The 23,275-nt window shown below is 36.2% G+C and overlaps 1 protein-coding gene across 1 annotated transcript; it reads right to left on the bottom strand.

The window, feature by feature from the left end:
• Positions 1-11,108: 11,108 nt before the first annotated feature.
• Positions 11,109-23,013, bottom strand: LOC125678650 (protocadherin beta-13-like). The gene is made up of 5 exons (XM_048917250.2): positions 22,763-23,013; positions 19,205-22,047; positions 12,429-12,659; positions 12,112-12,253; positions 11,109-11,936 (listed from the first exon to the last, which is right to left on the bottom strand). Exons 2-5 carry the CDS (start codon positions 21,863-21,865, stop codon positions 11,566-11,568), a joined length of 3,405 nt encoding a protein of 1,134 aa, XP_048773207.2. The 5' UTR covers positions 21,866-22,047; positions 22,763-23,013; the 3' UTR covers positions 11,109-11,565.
• Between the last annotated feature and the right edge of the window lie 262 nt (positions 23,014-23,275).

Here is a 23,275-nt window from a genome sequence, read left to right on the forward strand (position 1 = left end):
CCTGTTTAATACGTGAATAAGGCCTGTTGTAATATGTGAATAAGGCATGTTGTAATACAGGAATCAGGCCTGTTTTAATACGTGAATAAGGCCTGTTTTAATACGTAAATAAGGCCTGTTGTAATACGTGAATAAGGCCTGTTGTAATACGTGAATACGGCATGTTGGAATACGCGAATAAGGCCTGTTGTAATACGTGAATAAGGCCTGTTGTAATACGTGAATAAGGCCTGTTGTAACACGTGAATAAGGCTTGTTGTAATACGTGAATAAGGCTTGTTGTAATACGTGAATAAGGAACAAAACGAGAAAGAAAAGCTAATATTTTGATATTGATGATTTCTGAGTAATTCTACCCAATGAAGTACTTAGTATTCTTGGTAATAATGATATACCTGAGATTTTCCAGAACGGGTTAAGTGAAACAACAATCACATGAAGCTGGATTGCAGTAAAGCTTGTGACCCTGGCTTATAAACCTACGTCTTCTCACAGAAGCAACAAATATTCTCCGCTATCCTCTTTTCAAACTCTTGAACATATTGTTAAGAAAATTTGTTCACTCATGTCAGTAGAAAATATATGATTATTGTCTTGACTATAAACATGTTCCAATGAGATAACAAATTACTGACCTATACATGTATCATGTACGTGCGTTAGATTGATTGATCGATTATATATTGGTTAACATCCCACTCGAGAAGTTTTCACTCATATCGAGACGTCACCGTTCCCGGTGAAGGGCTGCAAAAAAATTTAGGTCTATACTCGGCGCTTACGTTCTTGAGTAGGGAGGGATCTTTATCGTGACACACTTGCTGTGACACTAAACTTCGGTTTTTGCGGTCTCATTTGAAGGACCGCCCCATGTAGTCACCTCTTGCGACAAGCAAGGGGTAATGAGGACCTATTCTAACTCGGATCCCCACGGGACGTGTACAGCACATAACGACTATTTTCTTTCTGTTTAGCTTCTTTTCATAGGAACCAATCTGGTTTATCATCAAGCAGGTGAATCTTCAATAAATCAATTTCTAAACATAGATGTATATATTTACATGGGTAAAATTGTAATGCTCTCGTTTCTGAAAAAAATATAACAGGGTTGCGTTTTATGTTTGACAGGAACTGGAATTTCGTTAAATATGATATGTCGTCGATATAAATAAGAAAACGCAAAAGCCCAAGTATAGAACCCTGGGGAACACCAGCTTTAATGCTTCCAAGGTACTTTGAACCTCTCTTACAATGTAGTGTACTGCTGGATAAATAACTCAAAACAACATGATCGGTGATTGATCCTGATATCCATATTAAAATAAAAATGTGCACGATACGACACTTTTCATGAGAAGACCCTATAACTGATTGGTTTTTCCCTGAGCGTAACTTGGATTTACTAACATTTGGGTTGACCGATAGCTTGTCAAAAATCCCTCAATAACTGAGTCTCCTCATATTTAGAACCTGCACGTATATGTATCAACAATTCTATCTAAAGTATCCACACATGTAATGTACTTAGAAAACATAAATTCAACCGAAGATCCCTAGAAAAACTTTATTTCCTGCACGTTTGACCATCCTCAAATGATTATTCAGATGTTATCGAGGCTGCATCTCAAACGAGATTAGTTTACTATCAATTAGATCTTTATCTTTTTTTAGGGGAAAATTGTTTGCACTAGAATGTAACTTAATTATTTTGGGAAACTTCGCGCTGTTCGTAAATAAATTATATAACGCAATCAATTTGATTAAAAACAAATTTCGGGTCTAATCATGACGTTGCATATGTGAAATTAGTTCATTTAGAAGTAATTTTTACATCTATTTCAACTTTTTTATGTTAATTTCATATTTTAAAAAATCTTGAATTCTCACATTTATGTAGCAATATTCCATTATCACCTGCATATGGTGTGTATATCTCTCAACTGATTCGAGCTTGTTATGCGTATGGTCAATTTTCAAATCGAGGCAGGCTACTGACAAACAATTTGATGGTGCGGGGGTTTCAACAGTCTCGATTGAAATCAGCGTTTACCTGATCAAGATATACATTGTAGGGCTCACGGCGAGGGTGACCGGTCGACAGGGGATGCTTACTCCTCCTAGGCACCTGATCCCACCTCTGATGTGTCCAGGGGTCCGTGTTTGCCCAACTCTCTATTTTGTATTGCTTATAGGAGTCATGAGATTGATCACTGTTCGGTATCTTCACCTTTCATTCACTTCATGATAAGAAAAAATAAAACAAATATAATTCTTTAATACTTCGTAATAGTCTTCACCTATGCTGAGGGAATCTTGGTATTCGATTGTATTTATAATCACGTCATTTTCCAATTTTGTTAACGCTGTATACAAAATGATCTTGAACTATACGATTATGTAATTCTTTTTATAAAATCCTTCCGACAAATGGTGTATGTGGTCTGAATACATAACTTTTATAAATCATTTTTTTATAATCATGTGGCGGATGCGGGAAAAAATCATTATAGGAATGAGTTGCATCTCAAGATAGTACGTTATCCCCCTAAAAGAGAAGTTATCAAAACCTAAAAAGGGCAGAAAATATTTTGTATGAAAGTTTTCAACTGGAGGGAGTGCCCTCTAACCGCCACACCCTTTAGATCCGCCACAGTAAGGTGTATACTTCGGTAGTAAACGATACAGTTTCTTTATGCGCCATATTAACATTTTCACTTGAGAGGATCAGAACAGGTCTGAACATAAAGATGGAAATTAAAGGCGTCGCATGGTTGAAAATAAAATTAGTAATATATCCATTCATGGAGCTTGCTTCTACAAAATGATAATTGATTCTGTGTTATATAAATCATAAAAACAAGAATTATTCTTTCATTTATGCAAGAATCACTTGTAACTCCCCTACCAGCAGTGACCAATTTCTGTGTACATAGCGATAATAAATTTTCATTGGATTTACATGTATATGTATTTTGTTCAAACCATAGTAACTGGCCTGGGCCTAGAATAAGGTGTGGATGATTGTATAAACCCGTGCCTTAACAATAACCCGTTCCCGAATCTGATATATTGTTCTACAAAGCGACAAGAAACTGACGGATAAAAAAAACCTTAATCTAACCGATTCAGGAGAGATCGTTCAAAAACCTTATTTTAATCAGGATGCCATTCTCGTATATAAAGAATTTAACTATATTGAACGAGTCTGGAGAGATTCGTTGTTTGTTTTGGAGAGCTGCATTTCGTGAGTACCATTACACACCCTTTGGTTTTGTCAGTAGTTAAGCGATGATAATTCACAAGAGAAGATAAGTCTAAACAAAACGTTGAAAAACAGTTATATGAGAGTTACCTCCCTTATCACAAGATTTTTTTTTTCTCACTGAAATTCGTTCCAAGGTTAACCTATCAGAGACAGTTGCTCGACAGCAGGATTTTGATTTGCTTTTATTGGAGAAAAATAGACAACAAAGCCATATATCAAGACTGACGTTCTAACTGTTGTTTTAAGGACCTTCTATGTGCAGAAATCAGATGTCAAAAATGCTTGTCATCCAGAATAATGGAATTATAGAGTCGATTCTATTTATTTTCTTTTATTTCCAGATTACTAATAGATCTTGATTGTGAATATGAAATTCCTAAAATAACCAACTATCCAATCTACCGCAGATAGTGTGAGCTGTTGATTTTACTGAAATGTGAGTATAGGTTTACTTACTAATTTTGTATTTTAAAAAAGAACCCCCCCCCCCCCATTGATATTTATGTCAATTTGACAACAATAGATGACTACGTCTTCACTGTCGTAATTCTTTCAGTGAAATACTACTATACAGGGCCGTAAATTACATGGAGGCGGAGGAGGCAGCTGCCTCCTCCAACTTTTGAGCCAAAAAAAATTAAAATTTAAAGTTCATTAGAATTTATGTTGTTTCCAATAACTAAGAACATGATACCTTCCTTAAAAAGCATTCCAAATCTTTCTTTTAGAATGAGTTAGTCAAGTAACATCTTAGAAGGCCCTAGAATCAAGGATTTTGCACGAAACGTGTTCAGTGTGCACAAAATGTGCTCAGCGTCTAATTTCCTGCCTCCTCCAAATTGAAGGTTAATTTACGGCCCTGCTATATCCACGCTTTAAAATTGTCAGAGGAACTCTTCAGTGACTGCAGGTATTTGTTCTCAGAGTTACTCCGCTTTTCTTGACATTTTTAATGGTTCGTAAGGAAATTCGTTTGCTGTGGAATCTGCCCAAACACAACACAATCTCCAGATTAATTACTGCATGGCATTGCTGAATTGTCTAACACATTGCAGAAAAAGGGGCTAAATGTATCATAGGGAATGTATTTGGCAGCATTTAAATGGAAACCGCAAATACATCCTAATTAAAAAGTACTCTTTATAAAGAAGCCTCCTTCCCCTGGTACAAGTTGGTATTCGCTACACAAACATTGTGTTGACTTACGAGCAATTCATCTTACTTTTCAAATGCCGATACGACTACCATGATAAATGGTCATATGTTTTGGGACTGTGTGTAACGTGTTGTGTCGGACAATCGCTGCATTGTTTACCAGGTGTTGGTCATTAAGTGCCATTAACGACGAGACACTTGAAACTCTCCCCCCATCACCCCAAAAGCTGCTGCTACATCTTGTGGGACCCTCTATCATATGTCAGGGGGAAAATTCTGTCAGGTGAACGATCGGCCAACTTCGTACTGCAATACAGGCTTATCTTGCGATAAGCTAATGAATGGCTTAGGTATAAACCATTTGTAGAAAACAAACATCGAACGAAATTATCTTCAATATTCGAGATATCAATCATATTACTGTAGGACAAGATGCAATTATTCCCCAACACGATTGTCTGGCTTTACTCGTCCCAATAAAATGCTGATTTTGTTCCAGTACCAGAAAGTAATTAAGATGTGAAATGAGCCACAATAGATGCAGTATTGGCATGCCTCCTACATGCCTGCAACCAGAGAGGGAGACAGTTTGTGTGCTGAGGCGTAACATTTCTATCATGTTTAGTGACGATATTCATCTAATGCTTGTGTAAGTCTATTATAATACCTCACAAATATAAGATGTCGGAATTTCGGGTCATCGAACTTCTAAATTGTAGTTTTTTATTTCACGAAAAACTGGTCCTCATTTATTTGAAAGAAAACCTAATCTGTTTGTACCCTGTATTGGAAAATCAGAAATTTCAATATGTAAAATTTGACATCTGAATTTTATTAAAGGAAAGCTTAAGCCGAGCAAGTGTGAAGTCGCGACAGAATTGCGCAGTGGAACCTAAAATATTATTCTATGCTGATCATGTAATTTCACATCAAAGACCAACTGTCAAATTCTTGTCCGTTTCCGAGAAAATTGAGCGTTAAACGTGCGTAAAACGTGCGTTGGTTGTGGAATTTTGACGCCTTGTTTCACACACAGAAGTCAATAACCAGATGCTGCTACAGGTGCATCGCGATATCGGGGATAGATTTATTGAGGCAAAAAGTCATAATGCTGTCTTCGATTTCAGGGTAAACCTCGCTTTTATTACCCAACTTTTCCCATATACAGTGTGTACTGGAAAGTAAACGCAAGGATTCCCACCTCCCCGGTAATCCCGTATTGTTGTCAGGACGTAAAATGAATATGCTTTCATGTCAAAAATTTACCCCCCAAAACGAGATGCCTTTTTCAAAAGACTATCTTATACATTAGTCATAATGAATACATGGTGTTTTTCTGTGGGCTCCCAAGAGAGATTTTCATCCCTTTTTCCAAAGGTATTGTGATCAACATCGCTCCTGACAAGATCGCATTTTTCTATCGGACTGTTGACCTGTGAATTATCACAGTTGGGTATAGATATCAAATGATTATATCATTCATTTCATACACCTGTTTTGAACGGTGCTAATAACAAGATGGTATTGTATGGAGCATAACAGGAAAAAAAACCAAGTATTTGATTTCAATCATTTCTAAACTAGACTGGCTGTATAATTCTGTATAAATTGTGTATCGATGGATCAGTATATTAATAGGAGGAATGTACACGCATTTAATTTTTTTTTATGGTGTCCCTGGGATACAGTGATTATTTAATTCACGTGATCGACCATTTTAATTTTAATTTTTTTTTTTACGTAGAGACATACTTTCTTACCCCTGTTAATGGTGCAGTTCTTCCCTTAGCAATTTGCTGTACATAACAGGAAAAGCGTATTGTACACTGGTAGTTACTATGTGATTTTTTTTTTCAAATACAAGGACAATTACAGGTGTTTCTTGTCAGAAATGATAGGCAGATGTAGATAATGTTGATTTATATCATCTGGTGCACATAGAAATGACATTTCTTTTATTGTTCTGCAAAAGAAATTAAAAACACTAATGAAAATTAAAAAAATTATTTTGAGACTAGACTTTTTCTTTTCGAATTGAATAGATTTGTCTTTCTAACTATTTACGAGTATAGTTTATATCAAACTATTGTGTGTTAAATGTAATTAAGAGAAACTTTAAAATATCTACGTGTACAAGTTTAAATTATCCTCGTTCTGAAGTACATGTACATATGTACTCAGCGTGGGTGGGATACACTGTCTTCCATCTCTCTCCTTGATTGATTCCTTTTATACATGGTTTTATTCACGACCACAGATCTTCACATAATTCACATAATCATGTTTTTCATCACACATATTTTCATAAAAAGTGGTAAAAATATGTGCTCCATAAAATTTCAAACCGTGATCGATTGTGTTATTTTCTGTATAAATGTATATATATTGTATATCATCATTGAGAATCCCTTGCAGTTTTAACGTTCGAATTTCGCCTAACTTAGACTGAATGAGATCTGGTAAATTTTTCAAGCATTGTTCTTATTTTTTGTGAAAGTAGATGATAAAGGAAATGAAAACTTGTAACGACCAATGATAAAACATGATTTATCGTCAATTACTAGACGAGACTGACATTTTTTTTATTTAAGATTTAAAATAAACCCGGGTTTTATGTGTTTAACAAGATTTTTTAAAATGTTCTCGTCTCATGCTGAGGATTACTGAATGTGACATCAAGGAGATAATTTTCAATACTCGCCAGGTCTCATGAGATTAGTGGTTAGTGACCCAAATGACAACGCGAAAGGGGTTCCGAAGATTAATAGCAGTCGTGTTTGGTGGGCGACACGACTAATTTGGCCTTTTAGTCCACTTGATGGAACCAGAGGCATCGAAAAGACCGTGACAGCTAGTTAATCCTGACCCCCTGCATGTAACAAGACGCTGTTTTTTCTATAGTCAGTAATTTTTTACCCAAGCAAAAAAGATATTCTAAATTCTTTAGACTCTTTTATACATGTACATTCGCTTCTTTTGACTTGGATATTGCAGGAACTGCCCCTTAAATTGTTAAAATTGTCGATACATTTGTAATTCTAAAACATGCCTTGATATTCTGAATTTAAATATATTGTATGTCAATATGCTTCCAAGGGATGTCCATGAATACTATACGCTATTTTTTAGTTTTTCATTTTGTTCTGAGTGAACCATGGAAAATATTTGAAGAATGGTCATATAAATGCGAGGGCCGCGGATCTCCACCAATCTGAGGACATGGTACGAGAACGGGTCACCTCGATCTGAGATTCCCTCCGATTTGAAATACTGACCGTTGCTTTGTGACCAGTAACCTGATAATCTTCGAGTTGTCCACATTAATGCCTAATTACACATATCAAGTCGGGTGGGTTTTAATAAAGTTTAGATAGATTTGATAATGTTGTCATTAAACGACCGTAAAATCAGAGGTCAGTTTCGTGGTCAGATCACATAAAACCACTCACCTCTTGTATCAGCTGTCAGCAGTGTTTTATTTATTTTCAATAAAAAGTCGATGTACTCGGTAGAGTACTAAAACTTTCACTGTTAAAGACCTACATTTAAGAACCCAAATCAGTGTCGTGTTACAAAAATATAAAATGAATAAAAATATTCTCCCATCGATAATCGTATTTGGTATTGTAGCGGTCGGCCGGGTTCGATCACAGGTGGCCAGTTAGCTCAGTTGGTAGAGCACCTGACTAGAGATTCAGGGGGCCCGGGTTCGAATCCCGGTCTGGTCCGTTGCATTTTCTCCCTTCCCGTTACAGATTTGGTGCCGTTGACCACCCCTGGACTTGGAGGTGAAAGTCCTCCCAGGGGCTAATAAGAACTTGGGTTGTGTCTTCAGGGGCGAAGACAATTTAAGGAGGGAGGAATGTAGCGGTCGGCCGGGTTCGATCACAGGTGGGCAGTTAGCTCAGTTGGTAGAGCACCTGACTAGAGATTCAGGGGGCCCGGGTTCGAATCCCTGTCTGGTCCGTTGCATTTTCTCCCTTCCCGTTACAGTATTATAGCGAGGAGTAGTGTACATGTAAAATTTGAATGGGAAATCACCTAATTCCAAAATAGAGGAAAATAGGATATAAATCTACAATATTGAATTAGGAGCATGTTTTTGTTCGTTTGTTTGTTTCCAATTTGTTTTAATTCCTCGAGGGGCGGGGGGGGGGGGTTGTTTGGGGTTTTGTCCTTTTTTGTGTGAATTCACAAGTACACAAATTTTATATTATTGTATGTTACAAAAAGTACAGCTGTATGCTTAGTTGTATATATGTATTTCATAACCACCCCTAGATCTGATGAGAATCGGGGTGGTCCTTTGGTTCGTGTCTAGCAGTACCTTTTAAACGCATGCGCATTGAGTGCACCGAGATGCATTGCTTTAGGGAAAAAAATCTACAAATAACAGCTTTCTGTTAAGTTTTCTGTATTTATTCAAGTTAAGTAATACGTGGATTTGATAGAAATGGGGGGGGGGGGGGCACCAAACTTGTTTCGACATTTACCTGCAAGTTTAGGTTTCCATCTTCACACATCCCTCGAAGTCTGCGCTTTAAAATTCAAAAGAATCAACATTTTAATGATATTAACCTGGATTTCATCCGATTATTTATCATAATTTTGTCCGCCTCAAATGTTTTTTTTTTTAACTTGCTCAATAGTCTCAACTCTATCGTCAAGCGTCTTGTATGTATGTTCCATATTTAGTACAATATTCATGTACAGCTGTTTATTAACTTCTCTTGCGCTGGTTGAATCTAGCGTATGCGGTCCCTCTTAAAATTCAATATACATTCAAGGTGGTCTTGAGGTTTATTTGTGTTGGGTCATATGGTTACAAAGTTACTTATGTACACCGTACCAGTGGCCTACTACCACAAAAACTTCGATATTGCAGGAAGCGCTATTTTGTGCTAATCAACAACATTTCTTTAATTAACAGCCCATATAAACATGTCCAGCATGCAATTTGATGCTGACAGGTTGATGTGGTTCTGATCGTAAAACGATGCGCAAAAGTTCACTATAATATCCACGTATGATTTACACGTCATTTCTCGACCAGTCCCAATTTTTCCTCCAGATTTATACAAAAGTATTCTTCATAAATTGTGACTATTTCTGCCTGTGACAATTTTTCTGACTTTTTGGTCCACTGGCAGAGAAACAAATAATGTCTCATATCTACATATTTTTAAACTCACTTTTTTTTTTACATTGAAAATGAATTCTACTCGAACATGTACATCCATTCAAAATAGTTTAAGACTTCATCACATACATAAGTATGATTGCAAGAAATCATATAGAAAGTTTGTCGAATATCCATAGGTTACTTAAAATTTCCCAGCACTGTGCTACATTTACTGAACCGTGCTTGTCTCTAGTTGTTATATGCATAGGCTATTCAGAACTTAATTGATAAAGCTATTCATATTGAACTTTCTCAAGCCAAACTTTTCATCAAAGAACCACTGCGATTATTTTTCTAATATTTTATTTTAGATTAACCCACTTTTCAAAGTAAATGAATTATAACAGATCTAGACACTTATTTGTTTGTGGGTAATCGAGAAATCATTTAGAAAGGTTGTAAAAATTCACTGATTTACTTTGCGTGATTTCATAAATCGGAGTGACTTGGCAAATGATTTCACATACTACAGAGAAATTTGTTTTTAAAGTGCCGCCATATAATTACACCAATATCCAGAGGTACGCATCGTTCAAATTCTTATCTAAAAGTTCATAATGGAACGACCATGACTGCACAATTTAATCATTATTGTAACAATGGACGTCAATTACGTCCCCCTTCCCAAGCTGGCTTAATTGAATTTTGAAAATTGTTTTCTATATACATTTTACACGAGATGTATCGTAGAAGGGGAAAATGGTGTCGAATCAACAATTTCGGGAGACCTGTCAAAATATTAAATATTACAAAAGAAAGTCAAGCCACCCATTAGAAGAGGTCATGTGACAAACAAACCTCGTTATGGTAGGATAATAGTTCCGCAGTCAAATGAAATGGCGCACACATACCCCATTCTTATTCCTTTGCAATTCTAAGAAGGATATTCTTCCTTGATTTAATAAAAAAAATTCTCAGATTTCATATTTTCTCGGTTCATCACAATGAACAATTAAGCGTTAATGTTGGCATAAATTGTATAGAAGGGGCGACACATAAATCACCACGGCCGGCACACAATCAAACTTTCTCAAGCTTTAATTTGAAAAATTCCAGTAAAGCGATGAATGATTGTCTCTATTCTTCATCTTATGTCATCCTTAAGTTTTAACCTTCATAATAAAGGAAAGACAAGAACATTAAACGTTTTATCGGTCATACTTTAAATAGCATTTTTTTTCATTCTTTATTCACGTTAGAATATCAATAAGGGGTGTATAAATTTTCTTTCTTTATCAACAGACTCTGTGTCACAGATTCATCGTGCGTGTCATCGCTTTAGATACCCTATAAACATCTCATGAGGACCCACCCTTTGAAGAGAAATTTTCTAAACTTTGAAATATAGATAAAATCAATTAGACTTTCACTTTACTCTTTCAATGTACGCAGGGTTGTTGGGCCAACATTTGAATATGAAGAAAACTTCAGATACACCTCTCACTGAGCCTAATATTTTCCTCGTTATATCCCTGTTTCTTAAGAATTATGACTACACCAAGTATATTCAATGAATTTTCTTTTTATTATCAAATTTATACTGGATCGCATACATCAATAAAAATACTTCATGTAATATAGTTCATAAAATATTTATTCCACGAGGAACATGAACATGGAACAAAACAAATGAAAGATTTGGCACTTGGGGAATGATACATTGGGAAGACGAGCACGTCCACGTACTCTCATCGCTAAGAACGTCCGTCCCTTTAAACTCTCTGGTTCCACATATAATTACTCTCACTATGAGGTAAAATCTAACGTTACCACTTACACAATTTTCCACACACAAACAGTAAATCTGAGATGAGTATTTCCTTTTAAAATATCCGTTTCATCCATTTACACACGCGAGACAAGAATTACTCTTGGCATGAATTAGAAGTGTTAATCTATAATTGGAAACTAGATCAATTCTAATGTCTTTGACCCACAAATGGAGTATGCCCTTCAAAGTCCGTCAGACTTGAGTATATTCTCGTGACATCATGTCATCTAACTCCACTGTATAGCTCCCTGACGTTGTGGAACTGACGTCATCACGTTCGTCAATAGTTGCCACACTTCCTTGGAGAACACGCGTCACGGGGTTCCAATGAACAGACGGTTTTTGTTTGAATTTGCGGTCATTATTAACATCTTTGAGACTGCTGTTATTCCGAGGTCTGGGACAGTAATTTGGATTTTTGATGACGATGTATTCCTGGTCTTCGATGGGGTCCAGCATCCCAGGATGAATGTCATGTAAGGGTATGGCTTGATCACTGAGGTGGCGCTTTAATCGGTGATTCGTATCCGGTTGGTAAACAATTTTTAAAGACCTTGTGGAGCCTAAGGGATGAAATCAAATAATTAGATGATGATTTAAAGTCCAATTTATGTTATTTATTATTCTATTTTATATGAATCAGGTTGCAAAAGTTCTTTTCCACTTTGGATCACAAATTACATGAATTATGTGGTTTAATGATTTCGGATATTGATTTTTTGGAATAGGTTTCAATACCTAGTTCCTTGGACTTGGGAATGATTATTGTGGACCCGGTTTGTACGTCACTCTCACTGCCTCCTCGCCCGCTGTCAGAGGTATTAGATTCCATCGAAGTTTCACTGTCCTCATCGCATAACTTCCGAGGAATCTGTGAACCCTGTGAGAACGAATTTAAAATTACAACACAAGAATTCACCAAAGAAAGAAAAAATGAATGAAATTGCAAATATACAGTTTGATGGCGTTCCGATAAAATTGCTATCTACACGATACATCTACTTTGAAAATTATTAGAGTATTCACAATTTACATGAAATTTGATATGTATCTACCGATTTAGGTTGCGATATGTTGCATATATCAGGACGAAGTAATGAAGAGGGATCCTTGGTCATGTGACCGTGACTAGATCGAGATGAAGACCCGCGTTGCATACTGGCGATTGAGGGACTTTTGGATGCTATTGATGAACGGATCTGAGCGAACTGGGGTTGACTGGCAACAGAGGAACTTCGGGAGGATCTGGTGTAGTTTGATGGGACGGGTGTTATTCTCTCTAGAATCTAAACGAAAAAGAAAACTTAAAATCATTATGACGAGGAAAACGAACGACAGTTTGAATATGTTTAATATTCAGACCAATTGTGGAAGCTAGCAATGGCAAAGACAGGAAATAAACTTTTAAAATACAAATTAGGCAATGTAGTTTAATGGGGAGGATATAGCGGTGTATATATATATTATATATATATATATATATATATATATATATATATATATATATATATACATTGCATGATAATATGTGGATATATGAGGATATCTGGCAGTCCTTGACAAGCATATCATCTTTTAACTAATCATGAATACAATGTATGAAAACGTATGCAATAGTAAACCCAACCCCTGCACATTAGAACCAAGAAGTTGGTTGGTTTTATACTGTTTAACGTCCCTCTCGAGATTTTTTTACTCATATGGAGACGTCACCATTGCTGGTGAAGGGCTGCAAAATTTAGGCCTATGCTCGGCTCTTACGGAAGGGATCTTCATCGTGTCACACCTGCTGTGACACGGGGACTCGGTTTTTGCGGTCTCATCCGAAGGACCGCCCTATTTAGTCGCCTCTTATGACAAGCAAGGGTTACTGAGGATCTATTCTAGCCCGGGTCCTCACGGGACAGAACCAAGTAGCACTGATGATTGTATCAGTCAAATGCAGGGTGACTTATTTCTTATTCTGACAGGCTCGTTTCACAATGATGTCTAAATTTTGGATTTAAGTTAAGACTGCATGATTAGCAAATTTACACCAAAATAAGTCGGACTTAAATTGAATATCAAAGATCGGAGTAAATGTGGGGGTATCCATCTAAGTTATCCCGAAACCTTCCGTCTTTGACAATCAGGCAGTGCGCATGTACACGGATACCGATGCTATCTTGTGGTGGATCACTTATTTGAAGAATGTATTTGAAAAGTGCTTATTAGCATATTGTCTTACAGAATTTACTACACTTTCAAATACATGCATAATGCTTATTCTCTTGGCTTTTGATTTTAATGAAAATATATATTTACATTTGCCAATATATTTCCTCATATGAAAATACTAACGAAATTGACATTCAAGCTTCGATGACATGAAGTCAGACTTTCTTGCGTATGAATATGACAATCGCTTGAAAAGTATTTGGGTCAATTGTACTATTTTCACCTGGCTTCTTGCTTACGCAATGACATATGCTTTTCGGCCGTCTGCAGACCTGTCTGAATGAATCCAATTTAAAATGAATAATTAAAAACGCATCAGAATATTTATATAGAAGTTTTTTTTTTTGTAAACAGACAATCGCCTTCGGGTGTGATAGGATTTGATCACGTGACCAACTTCATGTCATATTCGAATGAAATTTAAAAAAAATGATATCTTCTTTCTTCAGTAAAATCGCATGTTGTTCCAGCGAAACTATACATGACACATTCAGTTATCTGTTTCAAAAGGTGTAAATTACATCTACGTGTTTGCACATGCACTTTCATTGATAGATCTTCACTCTTGTTATATGAAATATAATTTCATGGAAAATGTGCATCATAGATTAAAACTACAATTATGCCTGGCAATATTGTGAAAGACATTTTTGTTCTCATGAAATTATAATCAAGTATAATGTATGTATGCTGGGTGTAACACACCTCTAACAAGGTGTTCTTCGTCATCGTTTATATTTACATCCACTGAATCTTTTCTCTTATATTTCTATTGAAATTGACATTGCTTTCAACATACAATGAATACAAATTTGTTGCAAATTAGTTCGATCCGTTTTTCTAGTACCACCTGTCGGCATTATCATTTCCAAATATGGAGCGTCAAGGGCAAAGGTTACATTGGCTGGAACAGTTAACGTAACAAACGGATCAACCATATAGTTCAGACCTTAATTCTAGTTTATATTTTTAATAATACATAAAAATATAAACAATAAGATGTATTTCTTTGGTGTTTCATCGGGTGATGAAGGTAGCAATCATTGCAGAAAAAAATGTATAACCCGCTTATGCATTTTTTCGGCAATGCTTGCGACCTTCATCACCCGATGAAACAACAAAGAAACCATTTTATTGTTTAGATAACATTCATATTTTAATCTAATAGATTAAATGTTCGCCATAAATTTTTTAAATGAAATCGAAAGTTTCCTATTTCTATGTGGAGATACATGTATATACACTGTCCAGGTGTAATACACGAGCTGACGTAGAAATGTGCTCCCTTTAAAGAACGCGAATACCCGTATTACTGTAGTCCTTAATAAAGCTGTATGACCCGATGTTCATGTATTATTCTTGTACATAATTACTTTAAAGCAGATTAATTACTTTATAAAGTTATTAACTTTCCCTTAATTACATGCTTGGAAACATCTGCATGTAAAAGAAAACAGTACGAATATTATTTAGAAAGTAAATATAGTGGGTACATATATAAATCATCCCATAATAGACGTCTATAAATAGACCCACGCGCGTCAGGGGAATCCCAACATGATGTATTTTTTAAAACTGTATTTGATATTTTTATTTCTATTAAACTTATGGTACAGCACTGTTATAACAAAATACATAGCTTTACACAGATAAAACCAGCGATGATCTGAAAGTTTGAACTGGTCACGTGACTGTCACTTGAAATGCCAGAGTGACGTGGTTATTTGTAAACATCGATTTAAAATCAAATTATTTGGGTTAAAACAGGTGAAATAATTTATGATATGTCGTACAGTCTCATTACTACATACGTGCGGTGATTTAATAGCGTTTTTACGAGATGGGAAAAAAAATATTGTAATTCGGACCATACAGCTTTCATACGCCTGTAGCTTGACTTTTAAAAGAACTAAAATAAGATTGTTAATCTACACATCTTCAGATGTTGTGTTATATCTTTTGAAAATATGTTTGATATTTAATCATATTATTATCATTTTATGTATTACGATGGGGAAAAAAGTTCTGTAATTTTGCTTCGCTTTGCAAACTGAACAAGACATAGGGAGTGATGAAAGGGTATTATCAGGGCTAGATCCTCTTGCCTTCGTCAAGCGCTCTGCAATATGTTTGATATAAATCATCGCTAATGATGACTGAATGAGTGGATAAAAATTCCGTTTGCAACAAGTATTCAACGATGTCCTCAATCAGTTTTAAAGAATAAGCTTATTCGTGAATTATGCATATTGACTTGGAGTGCTTGTGACGTATACTAAAAATTGCTACTTGATTAGCAGTCTTACCCACTAAAGTTACTGTCTTCTAAAATGTATTTGGGAGAATAACAGCATACTATGCGTGCGTGTGTGTGTGTGTGTGTGTGTTGTGTGTGTGTGTGTGTGTGTGTGTGTGTATGTGTGAAGATTTGCATGTCACTTTGTCATTGAACAATTGAGATTTACAAGCTTAAAACTGAATGTATGTCGATTCATTTTAGTCAAATGAAAATTTCATCGGAAAAGATCTCCATAATCCTGTTTAAATTTATATTGATTTTCGAGCACTTAACAGGACACTTAAAAGGGGTAATTATATGGCATACTTTAATCCACTGCCAAATTGCTGGAAATTGAAAGTTTCTTATCATCTAAGGTTTGGATAATTTCACACAGGAATTTTTAAGGTGTTTTAATTTCAATTATGCTAATGTCAGTTTTTGCTTACGGTTACACAGCTCGGTACAAAAACAGTAAAGAGCTTTCAGCAGCGAAGCCGTGGTAGTCTTGTTTTATCGGTGTCCACCATCACGCACCTCCAATCACCGATAGCGGTGTCGCCTGTGAGAAATAGAAGCCTAGCCAGCTAATCTCCCACCCTGGCTCTTACAAGCACACATGGACAACTCGTAATCCCTCGTTAGCCAAAACCTGTCACTTGTAAGTTTTAACGAGCCCTACACTTTCTCTCTTCAAAACTCATCTTTGAATACACGAGACACTCATTATCAAATTCCCTCAAACCCTTTCAAGAAAATGGTGTGATTTGTTTAACTAAGAGTCTATTCAGCAGTTTCCCCCGTCACGTAGCCGTTGATTTTTGATAATAATGGTCTGTAATTGTCTAGAGAACCGAATAATGTCAAGGAAATTCTTGTGGTTGGCGAGACCTCAAAGAAGTTACATTGCTACACCATTTTAAATTAAGCAGAACTTGTTTTGCAAACGAGATATACTGCCATGCTATTGTTTTTCTTTATTGAATTTCTTCATTCCTAACAATGAGTTTTCCAATATCATCAATATTTTCTTTTTTCTTAGAGCCCAAAATCTGATTTTTCAATTTTGCATATATTTGTTCAATACAATTAATAAATATTTACAAAGTAAATTCAGGCCGCTCCTTTCGATATTGTCCTTGTTTTTGTGACATTGTGTGTCTTGTGTGAGAATTAAACAAGTGTTAACATACGAAAACTATCGTACAATGATTGCAAAACCTAACATTCATTCATATAAAAGGTTATGATTATTTCATTGACGATTAATTTATTTGTATATTCTTATTTGTCCGTTGGCAATTTGGTTTTACTAACTTGATAAAAACTAACAAAATATAAAAGAAAATCTTCGTACGATTTTGGCCCGTCTCCCGTTTTTTCTTGGGATTGATTGTATGTATTTTGCATTAATAACATTGTCTGTACAAGAAAAACAAACAAGCTTAACGCTTTTATCCCCGACTTCTGAATCAACAAGAAGACATGGCATGCTTTCTGCACCTACCCACAGAAAGGACGGATTCAGCCTTTTTTATCTGTGGGACCCACTGTTTAGTAAACTTCAGTAAGGGGGTTTAAACTGAAGAGAGCTCATTACAAAATATTACTGTAATTTCCTCAGAACGAATTTAAAGTCACCCGTGAAAGCTGAGTAAACTCGTGACGACATTCGGAGGTTCGTTGTGCGGTCCCCTAGGGGAGAGTAAAGATTAGGGCTCTCTGATCTTCATTATCATCGTGTTAGAAAAAAATATAGTAAATTGAATATGGTAAAGAGAATGGAGTTATCCGAGAAATGTTTTCTCGTGTTGTGTATAGGGTCAGGTGGGTAGACGAGTTCCTATTTGTTAAATTACAGGGTCGGCGCAAACACTGAGCAAATGCTTCTCAGGTTTTTTGTTATTAACAAATACAAGGTTTGATTATCGCCTGGCGATCTAAACGCTTAAATGTAGATTTTTCTTCTTTAAAGAGTACAGTTATAGCTTTTAAAATGGTGTTATCATTCCATCATTTGCACTTTTTCTGTCAAACTACGGTGGGGAAATTCATTCAAATGAGAATGCAAAATGCTGTTAATGTGTTGTTGTCAAACTAGTATATAGACACGTTTTATTTGTTTTTTACTTGAATTTTATGTTTATGAACCTCTTTTTTAATGCATATAGTAAGAATATACACGTATAATGCATGATAAAGGGCTAGGAGCGTGGGTAGATAGAAGATTTAGAAAGAGCAAATCGTGTTGCACAAGACAAGAGCATGCACCTGGTCAAATCTCTTTTAAAATATTTCTTTCATAAGTCATAAAATGCTAAATCCAGTTTTAATCCATTTAAAACTTTTAAAATGCCAAATATTGACGTTTTATTTGTACTAGTGATTATATGCTGTGTAAAAGTTTTATTTGTGTCTAGAAATAACTGTTTATCGCCACAAACAACAAAAACCCACCACTAAATAGAAATCCATAGTCGAGTTCTCCTAATTTGTATGAACAACTGGAACATTTATTTACGGCCATATACGTGTTGATATTTCTCATTTTCGTGCATGTAAAGTTCTTAGTATGCGTCTTGCTTTCTTGTGCTCTATTATGCAATTTTTGTTTTAACATCAGTTGTACATTGGAACTTTTTCGCTGGTGGTCGTGAATTCCGAGACACATAAACGACTTTTGGGCCTGCTTTATATTTGAACGGTTTCTGTACAGTATTTGACATGGCTTGTAAAATTGATCCCGCGTCTTTGCCTTTCAAGGTGTGCAGCGAAGTTCGATGGCGGCACACGACATGGGCCTAGGGGACGCTTTATCATTCTGTCAATGATCCATACGAAAGTAAACGACAAACTACGCGACGCTAGATAATTTGAGACATGCCAAATTATACAAATCCTACAGGTTTATGAATTGTTTATTGATAATGACAATAAAAAATACATTTATGCTTTTCTTTTCATCCGGTATGGTGCACTGAGCATGTCATAAATTTCACCAAACAATGCACTGTTGGCATATAATTCTTCTAAGTAGGCCTCTGTCGTAATTTCTCACAGTATCTAATCGATCAATTTCACAACCTCGTTCAGGGTGATGTGTCATCTCATGATTTTGCACATTTTTGAAGTTTAAAAAAATACAAAATCTTAAAGCTGTTCAGAGTATTTTTGTGTGGAAAGTCAAAACATTTAGATGAAATAATTCAATTAGAACTTGTATACATTTCGTATTAGTAGCAGAGTATGATGTTTATGTGCATTATAAATACTACTGTTAATTGGGTAGTTAGGATATAGAACGATTGTACACATTACTAACAACATGGTATATACCTTTTCTATCTCATCTTCGCTTTGGTTGGATTGTATGGAGTTTCTCTCTCCCAGAAGCTGGTCTTGAGAGGTGTCGACGGACAGATCAATGGAAACACTACCCCGCCCATCCACGCTGTATGCCACCTTAGGACACATTGTCCTTGTCGACCTATCTATGACATCATATATTCTATTATCATTGTTAAACGTGTTTTGAGCAGAAACGTGTTTATTCCTATCGTGTCTTCTAATTAGGAAAATTATTAGAATGATGACACCCCCAAGAACCACCGTTACACAAGAAATCACAACCGCAATCAACATATAGGTGTCGCTGGGTGACTTCTCGCTGAGAGGTGCGAGACCTTGGTGAGAAGTCACAGTGATGACAAGTGTTTGATTTTGGCCTCTGCTCGGGGTGCCTTGATCTTCCACAATTACCGTTAGGGTATATCGATCGATATCCTGTGGCGAAAGTTGCCTGGTCACATAAATATCACCTTTGTCGGCATGAATACTGAAAATGTCGCTCCCGATAAATGAATAACTTAACGCAGAATTTTGACCATAATCAATATCCACAGCACGAATCCTCCCAATAACACTGTTAATTGGGATATCGTAAAGAAAAGATATTGTATAATTGACATTATTGGGAAACAATATATTCGGGGCATTGTCGTTCACATCCCCAATAAAGACTGACACATAACAAGTGGAATTCCATGAAAATGGTACTCCACTGTCCGTCACAACCACTTGGAATTGAAATCCATGAGGAATAGCCTCTCTATCTAAAGGCTGCTTGGAATAAATAGATCCATTTTCCGCCACAGAAATAGGCAGAGAATCGGAGCTCGTCACTATCGCATATACTAAATCTGCGTTCGAGCCCGCATCCCTATCAGAAGCTTCCACTTGTCCAATAAACGTCCTACCCGGTAAATTTTCTCGCACTGTAAATTTATAGAGTGGTTTGGAGAATTCTGGTTTGTGGTCATTGTGGTCCAATATGATAAGATTAACATTGGCAACAGAGGATAATTGTGGATCACCCATATCGGTAGCCACCACCTTGAAGTTTATTTCACCCGTAGATTCCCTATCAATAATAAAGTTAGCGAATATTTCTCCAGTCTCTGAGTTAATGACAAAATCATACATTCCCACCTGGTCAAGTGAGTACACTACTTCAGAATTATTTCCAATGTCTGCATCAGATGCAGACACTTGCAAAACCTTTTCACCAAATCGGTTGTTCTCTCGAATAGATCTGCTATAAATAGATTCACTAAACTGGGGTGCATTATCATTGATATCCAAGACATCGACAACAAAAGATGAAGACGAATTAAGAGATGGGCTCCCAGCGTCTGTGCACACAAGTTCCACGTAATACCTGTCATAAGCTTCACGATTCAATGGTTTTGCCAAGATGACCTTGTATTCATTTGTCGCAAGTTTCTGAAGTTCAAATTCAGTTATCTCAATCGAACAATTCACTACACCATTCATGCCAGTATCATCATCAACGACTGCCACGTGAGCTATGGCAATACCTTTGGTTGCCGACTCTAAGATTTTAGCTGTTGTTGGTGAAAATAAATTGATGTTAATTTTGGGTGGGTTATTTTTAGCGTCGTTGACCTTCACATTAACCGTAGTTTGGGTTAACAAAGGTTGCTTTGCCATGTCAGTCGCGTCTATGATGATTCGGTAGACCTCGTCAGGTTCATACATCAGAGATTTAGCAAGGGTAAGGTAACCATTATCAGGATCTATGTCAAACATTACAATGTTGTCCTCTGATTGATAGGGACTAAGTTTGTAAGTCACTTGTCCATTAAGTCCGATATCAGCATCAGTTGCCGAAAGTTTCATTATAGTAGATCCTGGGAGTAGATCTTCGTCCACTGTCACGTTGTACGTTGGACTGCTGAACTTCGGCTTATTGTCATTGACGTCAGTAACATTTACATACAGTGTCTGTGTGCCCGTCAATTTCGGAGAACCTCCGTCCACCGCTTGAATGAGAATGGTATAAAATGTCACAGATTCGCGGTCTAACGATCCATTAAGAATCAAAGCAAGTGACGATCGGCCATCAGCAATTTTGGTAAATTTAACACTGAATGGCGTGTCGTCTGGAATCAAATAATAATTTTGAATGGAATTCAAACCAAGGTCATCGTCGACAGCTCCATCTAGTGGAAATGACGTGTCTTTGACGGATGCTTCTGAAACAGCTATAGTTCGTGTGCTTGAAAGAAAGCGGGGAGGGTTATCGTTTATATCTTGAATATTGACGTATACAGTGATTTTTCTGAAAAACGTTCCGACAGTAGACTGGGCAATGATTTCTAATGGCAAAACGCACGAATCGGCAAATGCACAATGTTCCAGCGATTCGCGATCCAGTTTCGATGCCGTGTATAATTCACTTGTCGTTGATGAAATACGGAAGTAAGCTGCGTATTGGTTTCCATGTGATAGAAAGCTAAATCGCATGCTTCGTCTGATATTTTCGTCGTTAATAGCGTCCGAGAGTTTGGTGTCATTGTCGACATTGCCGAGATAGAAATTCGCCGGCTTCTCCTCCGGAAGTTTGTAATACAGCTGGCCTTTCACCGTATGAATAGAGGCGAATATTCCAAGCAAGATGAGGAAGATTGAACTCATTTTGGCCGATAGTCTTCATTAAATCGTAAATGATCGATTGCAGTCCAAAGCATATCTATATTCTGACGATAAAGTTCCATCTACCAAAGAATAAACCCTGTCCAAACTGCATTGTGATTTTATTCCTTACTAGGCATGCTGTACAAGAAGTCATTTCCATAAACCGATCTATTCTTTCATCTCTGGAACGAAAGGAAAAAGTGAATAAATATTTGTTCAGTGCTTTACTGTTTAATAGAATAATCAAAAACTTGAAGGGAATCCTTTAAATGCTTGAGACTGAGAAATCGGTTCAAGGTGTCTTTTAATTTGAATTACATTAAAACGGTGTGTGCTTTATGAGAACTGAATTCATATTAATATTCGAAAAGAGTACATTAAGAAGATTGAATTTCTCCAACAGATTGGTAAGCTAGGTTGGCTTTCGAAATATTGTCAGCTAAGAAAATACAATGGTAGCAATAGTTGAGCGAAAGATAAGGGGGGACCAAGGAATTGCCATGAATACAAGTGACAAATGATATTAAGTTCATATTAGTAACGCTGACACGAATCACTGGGTTTTTAATCATTAGCATAAGTTTATAAAATACATCTCCAATGTATTCAATATTGTTCGCACTATGTGTCTTGTATGAAATTCGTGGGAGTATCTTGAGACCCGATTCAAATGATGTTTAAGAAAAAAATGATAGTATTAAAAAGTAATTATTAACCAATATTTGGAGATCCGTGTGACAGCTAGCCGGTGTGTTAGTTAGCTTTGATAAAACAGCAGGTAATAAGTGGATTTAGAAAATATAGAGTTTTCAATTAGCCTACAGATAACGAATAAACTAGAGAATACAAGCTATGATGAAAATCTTTTAATAAAAAGAAGAAAGAAATCCTACTTACTTTCAATTAACAGTTTTTAATTACCCTTCCATTCATCTTTACTGTTAGCCACATGCAATTTGAGCCATGTGTAACACGTGAATCCAGATTGATAAAGCAGGGATCTGTAAATGTTCTGGAACTACTCGATGTCCATGTCGACCTGCATAAGAAGCATGTAAGTAAATCTTGTAAAATCCCATCAGAATTGTTAATACATCGCTATGATCCAAGAACAGTACCTATCCATATAACAACAAAACTTACTATGTGTTCCGACAAGAGATTTTTTCACCTTTCCGCATTTGTTATGCAGGAACGCCCACTTTTGTGTTTCGGCACGCCTCTTCTGGCGTTTATTGCGATACCAGTGTAAAAATAATCAATGGAGATCTTCAGAAATATTTGTAAATTTTTTGAGGTGGAAGAATACGGCGTATTTCAATAGTTAGTAAATTGAAGAAATATATGTTAATGTTATAATCACCATGTGTTTGACAACGGATGGTAAAATTATACATGATATGAATAGGT

The sequence above is a fragment of the Ostrea edulis genome, chromosome 2 (assembly GCF_947568905.1).
Source record: "Ostrea edulis chromosome 2, xbOstEdul1.1, whole genome shotgun sequence".
NCBI lineage: Eukaryota > Metazoa > Mollusca > Bivalvia > Ostreida > Ostreidae > Ostrea > Ostrea edulis.